At 44.8% G+C, this 21,488-nt stretch overlaps 1 protein-coding gene across 3 annotated transcripts in view; it reads left to right on the top strand.

The window, feature by feature from the left end:
- The window catches only part of Cacna1e (calcium voltage-gated channel subunit alpha1 E), a 479,237-nt gene that overhangs the window by 165,650 nt on the left and 292,099 nt on the right, over positions 1 to 21,488 (top strand). For all 3 annotated transcript variants that reach the window (XM_063240090.1, XM_063240088.1, XM_063240089.1), the window contains exon 3: positions 6,194 to 6,460. In XM_063240090.1, the coding sequence (XP_063096160.1) occupies positions 6,194 to 6,460 (267 nt within the window). The remainder of the gene's footprint in view (positions 1 to 6,193; positions 6,461 to 21,488) is intronic.

Below are 21,488 nucleotides of genomic sequence, written 5' to 3'. Positions count from 1 at the left end.
TCATATGGGCATGTCAGCAATGGTGTCTCCTGAGGGGAGTAGCTGTGTCCCAGAGTGTTGCTTCATGCTCCCAATGCCATCTCTTTCAAAGGGATCTCACGGATTCTCGCTTTTCTAGTCAGCAGTGGCCGAAGGAGGTGTCTCCCTCCTTGGTTCTTCCCAAGTGCTCTCCTCTGATGCACTCTGAATTCTGCCTGTGAGTCCTTTGCAGGAATGTTTTTCCTTCTCCTGTTTAAACTAAATGTTCTTAGAGGCTGTGACTGTGTCTAGTTTATCTTTAATTCTCTGAGAACAATGACCAACACATGAAAAGTGCTCACTGAGTGTTCATTAAATGAGTTTATGAATTCATGAACCAGCAACAAAGGCACAGCTCTCTTAGGAACCACAACCTTGGGGGTTTTCAGGCCCTGATCTATAAGATTTTGCCTTCCTCTGACTTTGTCTCAAACACTTACAGTCTGCTCCATCATCTGCCCTCCACATACCAAAGCCACTGGAGGGCAGTGCTTCTGTGTTTCAGACAGAAAGTCACTAGGTATGCAGTGTTTGTTTCCCTGTTACAGCTACCATAGCTCAATTGCATATAGCAAGCACTTATGCAATAGTCATTGAATGCCAGGTACTGGATTAGGAACTTTACACATATTAAAAAAAAAATTCATAGCAGTCCAATGGAGAAGAGTAGTATGCATTTGTAGATATTTAACTCTCTGAGAAACTCTGTGGCTCAAGGTCATGTCTAACCTCTGCAAGATCCAAGAGCATGCCTATGACCTGACTCAAGGAAAACACTCTTTTGACATGCATTGTGACAAGTTAAATATCCTGGGTTATATTCAGGAGATCTGGTTCTACTATGTTTCATCTCTGAGCACTTAGACAAGTCCCTGACTCCTTGAGCTTCAGATGAAAGAATGTGGCTTACAACCCTGCAGCAAAGATGCAATGAGATAACACTAACATGATTGGCATCCAGGAGATGTCGGGTTGCCATCATCGAATGGTTTTAAAAATATTTTTTTTTGCAACATTTTTGGATCTTTTGCTAGCTGATGGGTTGTCAAAGCTGTGGGGTTTCTCAGGCATAGGTTTGAGAGATGCTGATTCCAGAGCTGGACATTACATAAAGATAGGACGTTACATTTTCACCCAAGTGAGGGCTGTGTGGGGTTGTAAAAGCCAGCAGACTCCTGAGCTGTCTGCGTTGCCATCCTGCTCCTCTGCTCTGCTATGCATTTGCACATGATTTCTTGCCAACCTTTTTCTTAAGAACCCACTCCCAAATCCTCTCTGCATTATGTTCCTTTGAGCACTGCTTTGCATAAGAGTCTATTTCTTGGAAAAGCTCAACGGGAAAAATAGAACAAAAGGGGTTCTGATAGTTAAGCATAAGTTATCTAAGTGAAACTGACAGGGTGGGGGCAGATGAGAGAGCAGGGCTGGTGGGAGGGACCTTTTGGATGAGGCCCAGATTTGCAGATTCCTTAGTGATGGCCTAATGGGAAAATGACCCAGGAGTATCTGACCTGGGAAACTTTATGAATTGGGGAATAGGTTGACTAATTGTCTAACCTTGCCGCTCACACGCACCTGTGGTATGCCTGATCTGGGAACACTGTGACCCACCTTGTTCTTTCTCTTTTACAGAGGAGGCTGAAGGAATTGCCCACTAATATGTGTCTCTCTTGCTTGCATCTTGGATGGTTTCCTGAATAGCAGGGCAATAGGGTAAAGGATTGGAAATTTAATAATTTTCACAGGATCAATAATCTGGGAAAGTCTTTCACTCAATTTCTTTGCTCCTGTTGGGCTTCTACGGTGCAGGTCACTGCTTGTATAAAAACACTGAAGGCATTTGGTTGCTGTGTCTTACTTTTTGTAGTATGGTGTGTGGTAGTGAACTATACCCAGTATGTAGAGCTATACTTTTCAGGACTGTAAGGTGAGCTGGTTGAACTGTTGTGAAATTTAAGGACTGAACCTCATAAATTTCTATAGAGGAGTAAAAGACTGGTGGTCAGAGATCAATTGTTAGGAATGTCTGGGGTCTGAGGCGCATATGTGGACTGCTGGGATGCCAGGATGCCAAGTGCCTGTGTTCACAGTGACGTCTCACAAACTACCAGTAGATGGTGCTCTGACAACAGGAAAATAAGGGCTACTGTCACTGAGGCTGGAAAGGGTTTTTCAAATGGTTTTCAAAGAGGTTTCCAGTTAAGAGTTCAGTTGATTTCCCACATTTCTACTTAGGAGTCTTTAAAGGGACTGGAAGACAAATGCCCACGAGGTTCTCTTATAGGGACATTATGGCAATAGTGTCTCCTGAGGGCAGTAGCCATGTTCCCATTAAGTGCTATCCTAGCATGGTGCCAAGAGGACAGTAAGCACAGAATTTCCACAGATATAGTGTCTTTGTAGCATTTCTTTTCTTGTTGATGAACAATTCGGAATTATGCAACAGAGGTACTCCTAGAACTGGAAAGCAGATTTGTTAGAAGTCCACACTGCCTCTTATTAGACCTGAGCACACTTCACATTTCTTAAACTCTGCTGCTTTGTGAGTCACATCATGGTCATAATATGTGTGTTGCCAGACTGACCTCAGAGGTTTGCAGTGAGGGCCAGCTGTAGGTTTTTATGGAAATCAATAATCAAATACATTTAAAAATTTAATCAATAAAATTATAGCCATCTGGCAGCTAGGAGAATGGAGGATTGGAAAGCAAGAAACCAATATAGAAATTCATAGATGTGGGAGGTTTCAAAATCTGTGACAGCTAGATAAAGAGTGTAGCAGAGAATATGCCTTCTTATCAGCATGGCTACCTGTAGGCCAAGTCCCTTCCCAAGGCTATTGATGCTACCATGATTGCCCTGTCCTCTTGAGCTTCCAGAATCCTCCTAGTAACTCTTCTGCACAGGTGCTTTCTCTCAGTGTATTCCGTGGGATTCCCAGCCAGCATTTGTAAAGCCTGCCTCTTGAGGGGCAGGAAGGCAGGTCTCAGCTACTCATGAGTACACGTTTAATATCCTATTTCAGATCTCTTAAAAATTACAGCAGCCACAGAAAATGCAGGGCATGGTACTGACAAGACAGGGAATTAGCATTGGATCTTTGCTCAGTGGGTGGCACTGAGGAGACAAGTCAGGGTCCCCAATTTTCCAACAGTTACTTGTGGGAGGTAAGAGGCAAGGAAGCCCTGCTTATCCTGAGTGTCAACAAACAGGCATCAAAGTGCACTGTGAAGGAAGGAAAGAGGTGAAGTCTCACCACGAGAGTAAAGTCTGTGATCATTTTAGCCAGGGAGGCTATACAATTTGATTCATGCTAAGAAGGTACATTATGTATGGCATTCTGCATTTTGTTCATTATCAAATCCTGTGTCTCAAACAGTGCCTGCTGCATGAAAGGTACATGCACATATTTGTCAAATGAATGATTTGAGTGAATTTTCGTGCAATGAACTATGGTCCTCCTGGAAAGTATAGACATTTACTTGATGATTTCAGAAAGCCCTTTCTGGTCCTATGAAATTTACAGGGTACTGAGACAACCACTGTAACTGGTTCTAAATTACTGTCTGGTTAATCAATTCCTGGTCACAGCACAACCCTCAACCCTTTTTGGCTAAATATTCAGAAAGCAGAGGACTCCAATTAAGCCACAAGAAAGGACTGAGAAAGGCAGTAAAATGAAATCAAAATAACAATTAGAGTTGATTCACCTTGAATAGTAATTTGGCCTGAAATAAACACCCCTGAATCAAAAGGTCAACATGCTGTCCTCAAGGTCAGCCGTGCTGCCGGAGGATGGTGACAGGCTGAGACCTTCTTTTGGGCTTCCCATACTCCAAGCATTTTCCTTCAAATGTGCACAATCACACACACACACACACACACACACACACACACACACACTCATCCATATGCACAGACATTCTCACACACTAGACAGACATATGCCAGTACTCACTTGGTCTCATCCATGCACCGACCCATATGAACAAACTTGCACGCAGGAGTTACCTCGCCTTTCACCAGTTAACCTCACACACACAGAAACTGCCTTTCACACACACAAGGCTACACTAACTCATGACTTCCAGCTTCTAGGCTTGGGTCAGCCTGTTTCTTTCCCCAGTCACTCCTAGTTTCCCTTCCATTGCTCAGCTGGGGAGAGTTTGGGCACAACTATGCATTCACCCAAGGCAGGAAAAAGGACAGAAAGGCGTGGTTCGGCTAGTGCCGACACAGGAGACAGCTGGTACACTGAATCACCTGTAAGAGGATTTTGCTGCTAAACACGAGGGTTCTTCTTTTCGAGCTTGTGGTCTCCCTTTCCTATCTGCTGCTCAGATCCTACTTCGGCTTTTTTCCCCTTTTTTAATAAGAATAGGTGGAATCAAGTCAGTGGTGGTTATTTGGATGTAAAATGTGGGAGCCAGAGAGACCCTCTGTTAGGATTGTGAGAAGGAAAGTTTCAGCTCAGCCCTCACCTTCAAGCACAGGAATAAATGGATAATCTTTTAGGAGGTGAGGCACTGGGCTCTACTGGAGTCTAACCCCGGTGGCTGGGCTGATGCCATTAAGGAGGAGGGCAGAGGCTTCCTCCACAGTGGAACCCCCAGTAATCCCAGCCTTCCCAACGGGACTCCTGGCAACTAAGTGGGGAGAAGGAGCTAGGGTGCTGTCTTCTCTGTGGAAATCCCTGGCGATGTGCGTAGAGCTCAGGAAGTGCAGAGCAGCAGCGATGCGGTCCTGGTGAGCAGCGCGCAGGGCGCTAAGGCCCGGATTCCCAGCTAGGGCGGCGGCGAGCTCAGTACCGCGCCAGTTGCTCAACAAGGCTCTGCACGAGGGACCCCATTCTGCGGGGACCGGAGGCGCGCGTGCGTGTGCGCTCCACGCTAGTCCCCGCTCTCTAGCGGAGATTGCCGTGTCGCTGCGCCAGACTGTTGGCATCACTGGGGGAAAGGTGACTCTTCCTTGCACCACTGCAGAGTGGCCCGGTGCTGTTCGGTCAAACAAGGCAAACCAGTCTCCCGCCCAGGACCCTTCCGCCTTCCGGCCGCATCTCGCCCCTCCCCCGCGCCCCCCCCACGCTCCAGGGCCCCCTCGCTGCGCCTCTGAGCTCGCCCTGCGCGCCTGCCTCCCCACTCTCCTTCCGCATCTTCTTAGCTTGGTGCAGAAGAGGAAGACCTCGTCTTTAGGAAGTTCGGTCCTTGGACAAGTCCCGTGCTGGGCCACCGCTAGGCTGGCTGCAACCTGTTCCTCCCTCGCCCCAGCGCCCGCCCTCTCGCGCTCCCGCCCTCTCCCGGCGCAGCCGCGGATCGCTGTTGCATGCTGATCCGGGGAGGCGGCGGCGACAGCGGCAGCGCTCCGGGCGGATGCTGGCACTCGGGCTTCGCTGCTCTCTGGATGCTGCTCAGCTTCTTCCCCAAACGCAGGAGCTGTGAAGTCATTTGTCCCTCTTCGGCTGGATCGACTTCTGATTTTGATATTTTGGGCGTTGCGGTTTACGCAGGAACCTCAATAGTGCTCTCCCTCCTCCCTCTCTCTCTCTCCAACCTTTGGATGCGTCTGCGCTGGTAGATTTAAAGACCCAAGTCTTGGCTGTGGAATTTCTTAGATGGACTTGTAGGAGCTGCCGTTATAAAGCATGTCACAGTAACCGGTCCTGCCTTTTTTTTTTTTTTCTTTTCTTCAAAGTTCTTTTGTTTCCATTTCCCGCTCCCTCCTACCCCTCCCCCAGCCAATAAATCACCAAACTGTTACCTAGCGGCCGTGCCTGCCTCTCTCCCTGACTAGGTGGTGCGCCTGCCCGAAGAGGAGCTATGTTTGAAGAGCAGCCTACTTCACCCGTCTTCTCTCCGGCCCCTCATCACCACCACACACTGGCATTTTGAGGGGGGAAAAACTGCCTCCGGTAGCTGAGCACCCCCAAGCCCTACCCCCCTTTTCCTTCTTGAGGAATGGAGCGTCGCGGAGGTTGTATTTAGATTCAACAGTTCAGAGCGGCGAGGCTGCTGGCTGCCGCCTCTTCCACGAGCTCGAGCTCGCGGGGCTCCCGGAGGCGGTGGTCCCCCCCGCGGCTCTGGATGCGGCTCTGAGTCTCCGTGTGTCTCTCTGCTTGTTGCTGTGTGCAGGTGTTCGGCGATCACCTTTGTGTGTCTTCTGTCTGTTTAAACTTCAGGATGGCTCGCTTCGGGGAGGCGGTGGTCGGCAGGCCGGGGTCGGGAGATGGAGACTCGGACCAGAGCAGGAACCGGCAAGGAACCCCGGTGCCGGCCTCGGGGCCGGCGGCCGCCTACAAGCAGTCGAAAGCGCAGAGGGCGCGGACTATGGCTTTGTACAACCCCATTCCCGTCCGGCAGAACTGTTTCACCGTCAACAGATCCCTGTTCATCTTCGGAGAAGATAACATTGTCAGGAAATACGCCAAGAAGCTCATCGATTGGCCATATCCTTTCTAGCCCACCATGACTCCCCTCTCCCCCTTTGCACTTCTGCGGGTGAGGGGGAGCCTAGCGTGGAATTTGTTCCCTGCCCTGCTTCCTGGTGCCAATTTGCCCCTTTGCTGAAGTGCGCTCGCTGCTCTGTTTCATCTAAGGGGCAAGCATGGTGCCTTGGAGACCTGTTTGGGCACGAGTATTTTTCAAGGTAAGACTTTTGGTTTTTGCATTTTCCTATGTGGAAGTCTCTAGCGTCCCTGGGTGTGTGATGTTGCAGTGTCTGCCCCCTTTTGGGCTGGGCTTTGTGTGAATCCCAGTCACCCCCAACCCACTCAGTCTTTCCTCGAGCTGCACTCTGCATAGACTTGGGTAGCCCCTAAGCTCAGAGCTTTCTTTCATAATCAGTCTCCCATTTCCACCCTTGTGCCAATCCCGGGTCCCCATTCCTGCCAGCTGGGGAGACACCTGCAGTCTGCCAGTAGGCAAGTGGAGGTGCAGGCAGGGGATTTATCATTTCATAAGCTTCAAGAGCACTGGACCAAAACCATGTATACAAATAGACAAATTAATAAATGAAAGAAGTCTTTGGCTGAGAACTAAGTTTAAATTTCTCTGAAAGTGGATTGAGTGTGTGTCAGGGAAGCCATCTCTGTCACCACCGTTCAAAGTTGGAGTTTTCAGCTGAGGACCAGCAGCTCATTCAGGCCCATCCTTTTCATGGTCCTGGGTGGGTACTCATGTTTCTTAACTCAGCTGGTTGCTTCCTGAGTATCTAGGATCAGACAGATCTGGTGGGCCTGAATTTGTCTGCTGAGCGCCGGAGGTGCAAGCAATCTGTCTCTAGTTGCAAAGGGACTGCTGTTCGCTATTAGCTCGTGGAGCATGTTTGATGATGGTAGTGTCAGGGTGAACAGGCATGGAAGGAGCTTCTTTGCAGGTTTAATCCAGCACACCAAATGCAGGCTGCTGACTAGGCATCTCACTGCCTTGCTCTTCTCTAAGAATTTGGATGCCTGGCAAGGCCATTAGTAAGGGGGGCTGGGGGAAGGGAGAGGGATTTGTAGGAGGTAGCTAGTGATGCAGTGTTAAATATGGGGGTGGGTTTGGAGACAGAGACTTTGATGTGCTGCGGAGAGACATTTCTTGGGAAGGGTGCACCTGCAAAGAAAGCCCCTCCTCTGCACGCCGTCCCCCTTACCCCCACCCTCCAGGTGTGCAGCAGTGAGATAGCTGGAGCCAGCAGCGAGGGCTCTAGTATCCGCCAGGCTCGGGGCTTGCTTTCCCTGGGACCTGGACCTCTCTCTGCCACCCCCACCTCAGTCGCTGGCCTGCCTTTCTCCTCCTCAGGTCCCTGCTTCAGCAGCTCCGCGATTGGCTGGCGCCTGGTTCTTCTAGGCAGCACCCCTCATTAGAAACGGAGGAGTATCTCTAAGCTGATATTCTTCCTGCCGCTGTTGGCGTCCTCCCACAACCACCCCTGCCTGGGCTTCTCCCTCTCACCTCTTCCCTGCACTCTTCTCTCCCCGTTTCACCCGCACCGAGTGATCCCTGCCCATCCAGGGCCGGAGTTGAACGTTTCTAGGTGGGGGCCTGAGGCGGGGGAGGGGTCCTGTCCTTGCAGTCGCAGCTGCCAGTGAGCTGCACAAAGAGGACAGCTCTCATTGTGTTGCGTGCTGCAGTTGCACATAACTCCTCAGGGTAGGTCTCTACGATTTCCCAGCTGGTTCCCTGCCTCGCCTGCCTTCTACAGTTCTCTAAAATTTCCCACCCACCAGGTGCCGCTTTGCTGTGCCCCTGGCTTCAGGCGTGTTTATTCAGACCGGCGCCCTCCCGTTTCCTTGCGGTAGATAGACAAAGCCGCTCAGCCGCCCCGCAGGTGGCAAAGTGTGCCAGCTGCTACCGCTGGCACCTTGGACAGCGCCACCCGAACCTCCAGGGGCCCCCGGGTTCCCCAGTGACTGAGATTCAGCACCTCGAGTACTTCCGGCAGGCCTCGTTTCCCGGTTGGGAAGTGAAGCATGCTGCCCACGCCATGCGGTGGTTGCCCCTTTTACACTCTCTCCTCCGCTGCAAAGACACCGCCTTTCCGCCAGGCTGTGGGAGCGCAAGGTGCGGCTGTGGGTCTTACTCCTCCCTCTCCTTGTCTCTGGCCAAAATGGACCAGAGAGAGAGAGAGTCAGAGGAGCGAAGCTCCAGGGAGTCAATTCCAGCATCGTGCTCAGTGTCTTGGCCACAAGCCCGGTCCCAATGGTCTTTTTTCCCCCATAGTTGGGAATTTTACAGTGGTTCAACAGCGTGCAGGGTGTTGTAAGAGTGTTCAGAGAACATCTGCTAAGGTGTTTAATGGAGCCCAGTTGGAAAATTTAAAATACACGTGTTTTTTTTTTTCCCTAGTTGTACAACGTAATTGACTGATATATTCCCTCTGGTGGTGGTGTCTACGTGGGAACAGTGCACTTCAGTGAGCTCTGCATTTTTTCCAAATCTGTATCTAAGTTCCTAGTCTCTCTTGTCCTCACTTCTCAGTATCCATCTTCCTGACAGAGCTGCTTTTTCTTATTGGGAGTCAGTGTGAGTAGTAGCTCCCCCCAAAAGCTTTGAGGTTTGGCTGCCTCAATTCAAACCCTATTTCCTCCAGAAGCTCTGTGACCTTGAAAAGTTACTCTGTGACTCAGTTTCCCTACCTGTAAAATGAGGATGGTTAATAAGTAATTAATAAGAACATTAAGTAATTATCTGGTAAACATTATCTATTAGTATGAAAGGAGTCCTGTGGGAATTTTAGCACACCTGAAGGGAGGGACCTTCGTTCAATGTGAAGTCCTTTGTTTAGATTCATACCTTTCAAAGAAGCTGTAGCTGCCTTAAGTTAGCTTGAGGATTTGGAATCCTGGGCCCCACTTCAGACTGCTGAGACTGAAATCTGCATTATGACAATATACCCAAGTGATTAGTGTGTGTGTAATTGAGTTATATATTCCCTGTGCTGGTGACTACCTTGAGATGTACTTCTCTACTCTTTCTAAAGGCCAGGCTTAAAAAAAGAAAAGAAAGAATGTTGTTAAGGAAACATGTCGAGACCCACTTTGCTATTGATGTGCATTCAGCATGCTTGAGGGTTTTGATTGCTTTTGCTGTATGACACCTTGTGAAACTGACACTTGTTTTGGCTGTAGAAAGTCACTGTGGGGCTTGGAGGATAGCGTGCACTTTCTGTGCAGGGTGTGTTGGTCTGAAAGGGTGAGCTAAGTAAAAGAATGATTTAACTTCTGGTAGGACTCTGATTGGGGATGGGGTGTTCAGATGTTAATAGCAGAGGTCTAGTTCTTTGAGGAAATGCCTAAAATAACCCAGATTTGGCACAAGAGATGGAGGCAAGTCAACAGCCTACTTTGGATGTATTTTACTTGGAAGCTACATCTGCGTAGGGAGATAATTTTATAATTTTGACACTCCTCAGGGTATACCACAGGCTTTTTGAAAATCCTAACCTGACTTAAAAAGGATATTACGTTTTATAGGATTCTTCCTTCTCTTTCTTGCTCATCTGATAGATCTAACAAGAATATTTCTCTTTTCAGGCAGTAGCTGTTCTGAATGCCATCCCACAGTCACTGCTGAGTGCGAACCAGCTTCAGATGGTCTGTGCTCAGGACCAGTTACCCTGTGGACGGGCACACAGGGTCTCTTCCATGGGCTGTGATATGCCCTACACTTGCTTACACTTTTTCAGGTCAAGATGCAGGGAAGAAATGTTGTATCTGAGTTGGAGGCTCTGTGCATCATAGATTTTTTTTTTTCCTACACATTGGTTGTTGCAGCAGGAGAGCACGTTTTATGTGGAGATGAACATGGTCTAAAGTAGGAAGCTCACATGTACTTGTAGCTACTAAGATGATGAACCTCATAATGAACCTGTGGCTATTCATCCCTGATTTCTTGTGGAGATTTTCATGGTATCCCCTAAGCACTCTGATATGGATCAGAGAACAGATGTTTTATTATGACAAATTTCCTAGCCAAGAAATGATAACTTTATTTTGGAAGATTTGATGAGATTTACTGAAAGTTATAGTTCACGAATCTCCTGTTTTGACATATACTTTTCTCCTGTTCTGTTTATCTATAAAAGTGCAACCCTGCAGGACAGTAAATAGTAGTTCTGGTTAGAATTTCAGGCTTGCTGTAACTATTGGATTATAAAGCTGGGTGCCTTGGTTAGGGCAGAGGCTGGGAACTAACAAGGATGCAGTCTGTAATCGTGTTCTCTGATCAGATAATATAGAAAGGCACATCCCAGGCACCTGTGCACAGATGCAGGCAGTGAGACAGATAGTGACTGTAGCTGGTGTTGAGGCTGCAGGATGCAGGGCTTTGTTTCCTGAGGCTCCTGGGACAGTCTCTGAATTGGTTGTTGGCTTTGCTCTTGATATGAGGTGTGGGTAATATTCCTCTGGAAGCCAGGCCAAAATTGGCTGGGGACCATTTGAAACTGGGATGCAGCCTGGAGAGTGAGTTGGAGTGGAGCAGTTTGACAGAGTGAAATTATTTGAGGATGGGGACAAAAATACCTTGGATGCGATAGTTTGGTCTGGGGGCTTGTATGTCATTATTTCCCCACTTCCCTGCAGTTTCCCTCCTGACAATAGGCAAAGTGCACACTATGAATTTAAGGAGGAGGAGAAGGAGGAGGGAGATAATGAGAACAAGCCTTCTTTGTTTTTCCTCCTGAAAGATCCAGACTCTAGAATTATTAACTTCATCAAAAATTACTTATCTCTTTTTAACTGTTGCTGTACAATATGTACATGGTTTTTTTCCTCCTCAAACTCTGCTGTTTCCCCCTCTCTTTATGAGAACATCTGGTTTCTTGCAATCTCCAGACTCTCAGTTAAAGCAAAATTGAGTCAAGATTTGCTAAGCTCAGAACTCTTGCAAACCTTTTGCCTTCATGTGTTTGATCAGCAGCTCAGTGGCCTCCCTTGTGTCCTGCACAGGCTGCCTGGGAAGCTGCAGCTCACTGGAAACCAAAGCTCTGCTGTGCAATCCAGTCTTTCAGAGGCTGCAGTGCTGATCTTATTTTGTTTATCGTTGACCACAAAGACATGAAAGACAGAACCTAAGTGCAACTGTAATTAATACCCTTTTATTTAAGGAGACAGAGGCCAGTTCTTTACTTTCTCTTTCGGTTCAGTGGTCCGCCCATCTTTTCATGCTTCTATATTTCTGTATCTCATTTTTAGGTTCAGCTTCTGTGAATAATTCATTATATGTGTGGGTTTTTCCTAGGATTTTTAGAAGAGAAAGATTGTCTTCCTCTTGGATATGACCAAGATCTCTTGGGAGAGGCCAGCTTCAGAAATCAACTTTTTCTCTAAATTCTTTGTTTTCTATGGTGGGACTACACCATAGGAAAAGGTAGCTGATGGGGAAGGGTTTTTTAATTTTTTTGTACCGGGGATCAAACTCACAACCTTGCACTTGCCAGGCAGGTGTTTATGCCACTGAACTAAATCCCAAGCCCGGAAAGGTTGTTTTTAAACATGCTTTTTTTTTTTTTTTTTTTGCTGTTTTTATAATGACTTCCTTCCAACCCTATTGCATTTAGGAGTCTCATGTATAGACGACAGCTACTTTCCTCCTCTACTTAGAGACTTGGTTCACTAGAAAGTGTTTATGTCCCCTAGTACTTGTGTGCTTCCTGAGTCCTCACATCAGTTTGTATTTTCTAGCTAATAAATGCTAAACCACTGAGCTAAGAAGCAGGCTTCTCTAAACATTTCTATCTGCAGAGTGAATTCACATAGGTGGGAATGTTGTGAGAAGGAGCCCTCGCCACCACTACTGCCACCATTACCACCAAGTGACTTCTCAAACAGTCATTCTTTTTTTTGTTTTCCGGTACTGGGGATCGAACTCATGACCGCCTGCTTGCTAGGCAGGTGCTTATGCCGCTGAGCTAAATCCCCAGCCCCAAACAGTCATTCTTGAAGAGAGATAGAAATATCAGAGACTTGGGTCATTCCTCTTTCCATCTGCTAAAGCTATATACAAAGGACTCACGACTGATTTACTAGTCAGTTTCCAGCATCAGTTTTAATTAAGAACAGAGAGAATGGCACACAGTTTTTAAGCTCCTTCAGTCTAGTGGTTTCTTATACGTTAAGCCTATTTCAAGGCAATGTGTATGATGTATTTTTGTTCACTAAAGAGTAAAACAAATACATTTGTGAATTTCTTATTCCTTGCATCTTTGGCTATCTTTGGCTATGAACCCTGATGAGCCCTGAGTCTCTGCCTCTGGAAAGCAAGAAACAGTTAGAAGGTTTATACTTAGAATGGAAAAATTGGCTGGATTAAAGAGAAAAGCAATGGGTGGCTTTCAGTAGTGCCACTTATCCAAACATCCCTGACAGAGCAGTGGTAACTTCTTTTTTTTTTTTTTTTTTTTGTCTTTTTCCTTTTTATCGGTACTAGGGATCGAACTCACGACTGCCTGCTTGCAAGGCAGGTGCTTATGCCACTGAGCTAAATCCCCAGCCCCAGCAGTGGTAACTTCTTAAGAGCTTCTAATAGATTTTTTTTTCCAGCACTGGGGATTGAACCCATTGTCCTGGTGCATGCCTGGCAAGTGTTCTAGCAGTGAGATACATCCCCCATCCTCTCACTGTAATTCGAATTCCAAATTTATAAGACTAAACAAATTCTACTGTTATTCCTCTTGTGCTTTAAATGAGGTGGGGAGGGCTTGAAGTAAGTTTTTTTTGCAGTACTGAGGCGATGTCCCCAGGTATCCACTCCCCAGCCACCCTGCCACCCCTTTTGAAACAAGGTCTTGTGAAGTTGTCTTGGCTGGGCTAAAAATTGCCATCCTTGAATCTCCTGGATGCTGGGATTACAAGTGTGTGTGTCACCACACCTGGCTTAAACAGACCCAGTTTACAAGTCCTAGTTCATTCCAGAAACAGGAGGGCAGACCTTGGGAAGAGGCTTCAGAGAGAGAGTGAGGTGTTTTGGCCTGTGGGACTTGATTTGAATCGCTGTTGTAACTTTGTATAATTTTGAGGCTATAGTTTTTGCTTCACATGTCTTGATGCATTTTTGCTGCATTTGGACTGCATTTCTGAAGAATTTGGAAAGCTTCATTATTTCCTCTCCCTCTCCAGGAGTGAGATAAGAAGAATGTAGTGGCAGGTAACAGGTGAGGTGGGGACGCAGCGTTGGTCTGGTTAGCGTGATGAATGAAGTTAGCTGGCATCATTCTGATAGCCGAGATGTGGTGCTGTGAGTGGCCTCTTGCACTGAGAAAGATGCTCTGAGAACTAGGCGGAGGAGAAGAATGGGTCCTAAAAAGTCTTTCCCAGCCTTCAACTGAACTGTAGGTTGAAAGTTTCAAGCTTTCTATGCCTCTTTCTTACCTGTTATCTCAAGGGGCTGGTCAGCGTCAAAAAGGCATGAAATGAATTTTCAACAGTCGCTTGTGAATGCCCTGGCAATTTCCAACCACGTGCTGGTGAGAACTATTTTGCTTCCATTCTGCCACCCACCATCCCTTCTAGCAGGTGATTTCCCTTGGCATCAAGATTAATCCTCATTTATTTCCTTTGTGGCTGACGTGGGACATATGCACTCTTCCTGATTCAGTGTGTCTCAGGATCAGCTGGAGGGTTTGTTAGATGCAGATCGTTGGACCCCACTGCTGGAGTTTGTCATTCAGCAGGTCCGTGTGCAGCCTGAGAATTCTCATTCGTCATCATGAGTTCCCAGCGAGCACTGATGCTGGTGGTCTGCTGGTGGTCTCAGAGCCAGACATTAAGAACTACTGTGCTAAACAGTTTTGTTTTTGCCTGGCAATGCCATCTGAGAAACCAGTCTTATAAATTGCTGAGGAGATTCCCTGCTTTATCTTATATACTAGCCTGAGGCCCAGCTGCTAGCAGAAGCTAATTCTCTGGTGTCAGTGAAGCTTTAAGACCTTTCTATAAAATGCAGATGACCTTGGGCATCAAAACACATTAAGCTAATATATGACCTTGTCAATTTCAAGTTAGTTCACCTTGTTCTTCCTGGCCTTATAACTGAGAGCAGGCTCTTCTGGGAATGGACGTGGCCCTTTTGATTCCAGCATCTAGCTCAGTGCTGGCACGTGGTGAGCATGCAGTAAATGTTCATTGAATGATTTTTAATTAAATCAGTTACTGTAGGTGTAAGAAGCATCAGTGAAGTGCCCATTAGATGCCCAGTGTTACCCTGACTGGGCTTTAAGATCAGGTGTGGCCTGGTGGTAGGGTGAGGACACTGAACAGCTGGGAGTGGAGGGAAGGGTCTTCATATAGGAATTGGGAAGTTGTAAAAGATAAGCCTTAACTATCTCACTGTTTTGCTCATGATTGCTCCAATTTCTGTTACCCAGTGTGGACTTTCCCACTATTAAAAAACATGGAATATTTATTATTTAGCTCTTTGTTATTAACAGCTCTATTAATTGGAAAACAGAGATCTATAATATAAATGATGATTCAGAGTATGAGGATGGTCCCCATGCACACAGACACTTGAAATGCAGTAGTGCTCAATAATTCTTCCTTCCTTCCTTCCTTCCTTCCTTCCTTCCTTCCTTCCTTCCTTCCTTCCTTCCTTTCTTCCTTTCTCTTCCTTTCCTCCCTTTCTCCTCTCATTTTTGCAGTACATGAGGTTGAACCCAAGGCCTTTGCACTGAGATTAATCCCCAACCCTTTTTTGTTTAATTTTTTTGTTTAGACATAGGGTTACTGAGTTGCTGAGGCTGAGCTCAAACTTGTGATCCCTTTGCCTCAGCCTCCTGGATTGCTGGGATTACAAGTATGTACCATCATGCCTACCCTATAGTGCTTTCTGAATGTTGCCAATAAAACATTCATTATATTACATTCAGCGTAGTTTGGTATTTGCTTTTTATTGCAATGTTCTGAACTTGCATGAATTGTAATCTGTATTGATATATAAAGGAGCTTTTTATCATATTCATTTAATTAACCAAAGTTTTCTTTTCTATATAGATACACCAGGTAACAGGATTTGTTGCATTGCTGTAGTAATCAGCACTTTCAGCTCTAAGAGTGCTATAGAATTAGAGATGAATCCGGGTGCCATTGTCACATCAGCAGGTGGCAGTTGGCACAAATGAATTGATTGCTCAGCAGGCTTTAGATGTGCAGGTCAAGATCTCTGGCTGGTAAAGTGGTATTATATCTAGCTGGGTGTGTTTATTTGTTTCTGTGGGCTAACACTGAAAATGAACCTCAAGATATTCAAGAGTGTCTATAGTAGACACCTCAGCAAGACCTTGTCAGATGATATCTTTCCTAACTTGACTCCGAATTATTCAGCTTTTGTGTCTTTGGCTTATTTCCATGTGCTTCCACTCCTGTCTCCCTGCTTCTCAATTCAGGCTAGAGAATACTAGACTCTATTACTGCTCAACTGAGGCATGATTTTTTTTTTTTTTTTTTTTTTTGGTTTTTGGGACAGGGTCTCACTTTGTAGTGCAAGGTGGCCTTGAACTCTCTACATAGCCCAGGCTGGCCTTGAACTCACAGTGATCCTCCTGACTCTGCCTCTGAAGTTCTGGGATTACAGGTGCCTGCCACCATGCCTGGAAGGGGGTGGTATTCTTTAAACTCTTAAAGGTAAGTTCTAAATCTGTGATATTTGAGTTGGGACTTCCTTGATTGATTGTCTAGTGACATCTGCGTGACTCTTTTTGAAGTACTGGAGCTGTTAATCTCTCTAGTACAGTGCTTATTCATTTCTTTCTTTCTTTCTTTTTTAAAAAATCAATACCAGGGATTGAACTATTGACAGCACGCTTGCAAGGCAGGCGCTTATGTCGCTGAGCTAAGTCCCCAGCCCCTATTCATTTCCTTCTACATTGGGGTCACAAATCCTATTAAAATGATTAATGCTACACCCTCCTCACTCCATAAAAATATATATAGACTTTTATATATATGGTTTTATATATCGGTTTCAGAAGTTTATGAGTTTCAGTTTAAAAACAACTACTATGTTAGAAAATTCCCACACACTGAGATATTGGGGTGTTGGACCCTCAGGAAAGTGATTACCATGAAACATCAAAACCTTTGTTCCGCATGTGTCAGGAACTCCATGTGAGATGTACTTGCAGTAGTCTGTTAGGCAGACTGCATGACAAGACACACACATCAGAGCATTAATCCAATAGCAAACTCTCCTTCACTCCAACAGATGACCCTCATGCTTGAGGCACTTTTTTTTTGTCTTTTTCATTTTTATGGGTACCCAGGATCCAACTCACGACCACCTGCTTGCAAGGCAGGTACTTATGCCGCTGAGCTAAATCCCCAGCCCCCAACGCTTGAGCACTTTTAATGACAAGGTGCTTTTCTGTTACTCAAAAGTTTAAGGAATCAGAAGTTGAAATACTCCTGCTTATAGCTTTCCCTTGTGCACCCCCTGCTCTTTTTGTTCTGTAAAGCAATACCGACCAAATTTACTTCTTATTTCTGTTAGGTCCTGTGTCATTTGGCACCACTGTTGACTAGAACTCTTTATGATCATGGATGTGTTTTTATTGTTATTATTCAGTACAGCAGCCACTAACGGTATATACTCTTGTGCCCTTGACATGTGGCTAGTGTGATTAAAAACTAACTTTGAATTTTAAAATTCCAATTAATTTAAACTTAAGCAGCAACATGTGGCTAGTGGCCATTGTACCAGACAGCAGCAGAGAAGGGAATGATGAGGTAGAAAGCCTAACCCCCCCCTTGGTTTCTCATTTATTAAGTTTTGAGCTGGGCAAGTTTTTCTTGGTTTTTGGTGTGCAGAGTTTCTTGCAATCCATTATGATTATCAGTCTAACCTACCTCAGTTACCATAATCACCATCTGGTCAGCTGTTCCAGCTGGCCCCGCAGTCCCAAAGAGTTCCCTGTTTCAGAGCCACTGTACCACCACATTTCCTGATCCTTTTTCCTAAGTTTGGCTTAGGAGTATACACTCCTAAATTCTTGGAGGTCATTTTCCCCGTGAAACCTTCCTTGATTTCCCTTGATAGAGTAAGACCTACTGTCTTCTCTGGGTTCCCATTGGGCACTTCTTATATTATTATTATTTTTTTTTTGTCTTTTTCATTTTTATCGGTACCAGGGATCGAACTCACGACTACCTGCTTGCAAGACAGGCGCTTATGCCGCTGAGCTAAATCCCCAGCCCCTTCTTATATTATTTTATTGTAACATTTACCACATAATTTTAGTGTTGGTTTAAAATCCCTGCAAGGTTAGGCGACATTATCTATTAGCGTGGTTGACTATCAGAGTATAGAACAGTGCTCATTAACATTGGCATTTAACACATTTGTTTCAATTAAAATACTTTTTATGGTTTGATTTTTTTTCTTTCTTAAAAAAGAAATGACATTCTATTTCTGGCTTGACTTGAGGTTTTAGTCAGCTAAAAGCCTTGGTTATTTTAATATGAATCGATAACAGTGTTGTTTCCCCTCACTCTGTTCTCATTCAGTTTAACTTTTGAATGTAGATTTGGGATTCTGGATTTATTTCAGGTAACTTTTATCTTCATGCTTTTGATCCAATTTATTCTGTACAGATCTTTTTCAAGTAAGAATAAGAGGTCAATATTCTTTGAGTTGCCTCCAAATTTTAAAATTTTTACGTTTAAACAAGTTCAGCAAGTAGTATTATCTATATTTTAAATACAGGGAAACTGAGGCTAGAGAAGTTTAAGTCATTTGCTAAAGGTCACTATCAGTGAACTTGAATCAAAACGACTGGATTCTAATTGGATTTCAGTGATTTCTCTCATATGTTTTCTCTGGACTTGGCTGTTTAATGAGCAAGTTCCCTGCTCTGAGCTCTGTGTCATCTGCACATTTGATAGGCATGTGGTTTACGCTTTCATTCAGATAACTGATGAAAACATGATTAGAACTGGGACCCCTCTCCGTATGCTTATCATCAGTGCGTTAGTCAGTGCTCATCGACTGCTCAGCTTTTCTCAAATCTTCAGAACTGTGCTATAGCCAACTGATATTTCTGTTTGTCTGCAAAAATATTGTGAGAGATATCCTTATCACATGCTTTACTGAAATCAATACATGCTTCCATGACTATTTCATGTCTATTTTAAGCTAGGGTGTAGCATCTTGTTTCCTGCAAAGTCCATTTTAGGTATCATCTTCAGAGACTCAGACATTATTTTTTCTTTGCTAGACAATAAAAGAATCTCAGGAGTTGAAAAGATGCTAGACCTTATCTAGTCCGATGCACAATGGATGAATACTTTAGAGTTTGGAGTTTTGGAAGCATTTGAGTGTCATTGTCAAAAACATGGCCTCAGTATTCAACTCTCAGCATTATCATCGCTGCTTCCTAGCCGGGTGCCTCATAACCTGTTCAGCCTTGCTGTGCTTCAGATTTCTCAAATGCAAAATGAAAATAGTAATTTTATCTCATGTGAAGATCAGATGATATAATACATGAAAGTGTATAGAACAGTGTTTGGCATGTGGTAAATAGTGAATAATTCTTAGCTGTTAGTTTCTGGTTAATTCTGGATGATTCACTGTTAAACAGCTGCAGCCGAGTTTTCTCCTTCTAACAATATCAACTTACTTCCTCCTGGAGCAGTTTTTGAACCTGATTGTTGTCAGGTACTGCTCCTGCCACCTTACGTTCTCTATCTCTCTGAGCCTCAGGATCTTCAGGCGGTGGTAGAGCTCCCGGTCCCTGCTCTGCTACCCCTCTAAGGGGTAGCAGAAGTGTGTGACAGCTCTTTATCAACATATTGAGCATTAACCCTAGTGTTAATGTTGACAGACTGTATAAATATCTGACAGTTATCGGGTACTGCATGACAGGTATGGCACTACATATGCCTGTGGATCATTGCATTTATGCTTCATGACAGCCCTATGGAGATGCACGTTCTTATTTTTATTTTCTGCATTTTGCATTTGTGGGGACTCAGATACGGAGAAACTAACATATTTGTCCGAGATCAGAGAGTGAATGAGAACTGAAGGCCTGGTCAGGCCTGGTGTTCTTAGTCACTACACCAAGGTACTCTGAACATGAACCTTTTTTTCCTTCTCAGAGTTATTATGCTTGCATTGTTAAAAAAATTAAAATACCAACATCAAATTTTCCTTTTAAAATTTCTAATGTTAATTTTATACCAATGTTGTCCTTCAAGGCACATTGGGATTTTATAACCCAGAAAAACGTATTTGCAAGATCAGTCATAGGGCAGAATTTTGCCAGCCCGCAGATCTGATGTTCAAAACCATATGATCTTAAATAAACTCACTTGTTTTTATTTTTGTGTGTGTAAAAATAGTAACCAAACACTTCAGATGATCCAATTGACAGCATATGGAAGGAACCCTCCGAGAAAGTCTCAGCTTGGCCTCTGAGCAGGTTTTCTTCTTAGGAGTTGCCAGCTTCCCAGCTATTTCCTGTCATTCAGGTTTCTTAGATGCAAGATCTTTGTCTTTGTTCAGAGAACAGAGTTAGGATTGGGATGAAGAACCTTGAAAGAAACTTCTAAAAGGGAGCAATGTACTTGGGGCTGGTGCCTCCGTGGCTTTGAGCCTTTAGAATTTGCCTAATGAGCTTCAGGAAGGGCATCTGCCTGGCATAGTGGAGGGTATTGTACCTGTGGGAACTGGATACTGGTGCAGGAGAGAATGGAGAGTTAGGATGAATGACTTGGATTCTGGAAAAGAGACAAGTCTCAAAAGAGATCAGAGTGAGCCTAACCAAGTTAAAGGGACAGCTCTCCTTCCTGCTAACTTTGGATTGTATTTGCGTGGAAACTTGTATTTGTGCAATAACCGAGCCATATGGGCACACAGGATACATGTGTTCTTCTTTTGATATGAGGAGCTGTGATATGGGCTTGTCTGGAGGTGGGGGAAGTGGGTGGATGTGGTAATATGAATACAGGTTTGGGGAGTGTGGGCCTATGTAAATTCAAAGGATCTGGGGATTCTGACATGTTAATTCTCCTTTCTCACAGACAGTTATATATGTATGTATTTAACCATGTTTTATATCACATATGCACACACACACACACACACACACACACACACACACTCCTGAAGTTCTGTGAATAAAGATGTTACATCCCTAGGTAACTTCCATCCCTGGTGACGATTAAAAGGTAACAGATGTCCACCCACCCTCAATGTAAGGTGCAGAATAACTCAAGCTTGTTTTCATCCTATCAGTAGATAGACTCAAAACAGGAAAGCAAAGATACAGATTCTAGCATATTAAAATTTTCCAGCACTTTCCACATTTCTGCTAGAAAGAGGCTAGATTCAAAAAAAACTCTGCACAGTCATAAGTTTTATCATCTTTTTCTCTTATTTTGATTTATTTTTATCGTATAATCTGACCAGTGTTCTATAGAGCTGGTCATTGAGGCTGAGAGAGCTGTTGGTTCCTTAGTATGGGTCCTTGCAGGTTGATGGAGGAAACTAACCTTTAATGAATGTCCACTGCATGAGAAGTACTCTATAATGCACTATAGTAGCATATATAATGTAACTTAACTCTATGCAGAATGGATAGCGTTGCTCAGAGTTTACACATGATTAGTCCAGGGTCATACATAGCTGTGATCTGGATCAACTCTATTGATTAGTCTCCCTTCTGTACCACCCTACCAACGGTCACACCTAAAGATGGGCAGTATTCTTCCCTAACATAGTATCCTAGGATACTATGGATGATACTATTAACTACTCTGTATCTGTGACACTCACAGAGAATGAGGCTAGTGCTATGGATGAGTGGAAGGTTAGTAGATGGGAGAAGAGTAGGACTCCCTTTATCATCAAGGTCATAGCCAAGTGGACCTGAGTCATCAGAAAGGGAGTTTGGGTTAGAATCTCTGCTATTTTATCTTGCTTCTTGCCCAAAAGCTCCACTGTTGCACTATCTTCATCACTTTGCAGATGACTTTTGATTTGAAAATGTCAGTT

This window comes from Cavia porcellus, unplaced genomic scaffold (assembly GCF_034190915.1).
Source record: "Cavia porcellus strain 051 isolate PalLab524CR breed Dunkin Hartley unplaced genomic scaffold, mCavPor4.1 scaffold_29, whole genome shotgun sequence".
NCBI lineage: Eukaryota > Metazoa > Chordata > Mammalia > Rodentia > Caviidae > Cavia > Cavia porcellus.
Note: the sequence above shows the minus strand (reverse complement) of the source record. Positions and strands in the feature narration are given on the sequence as shown.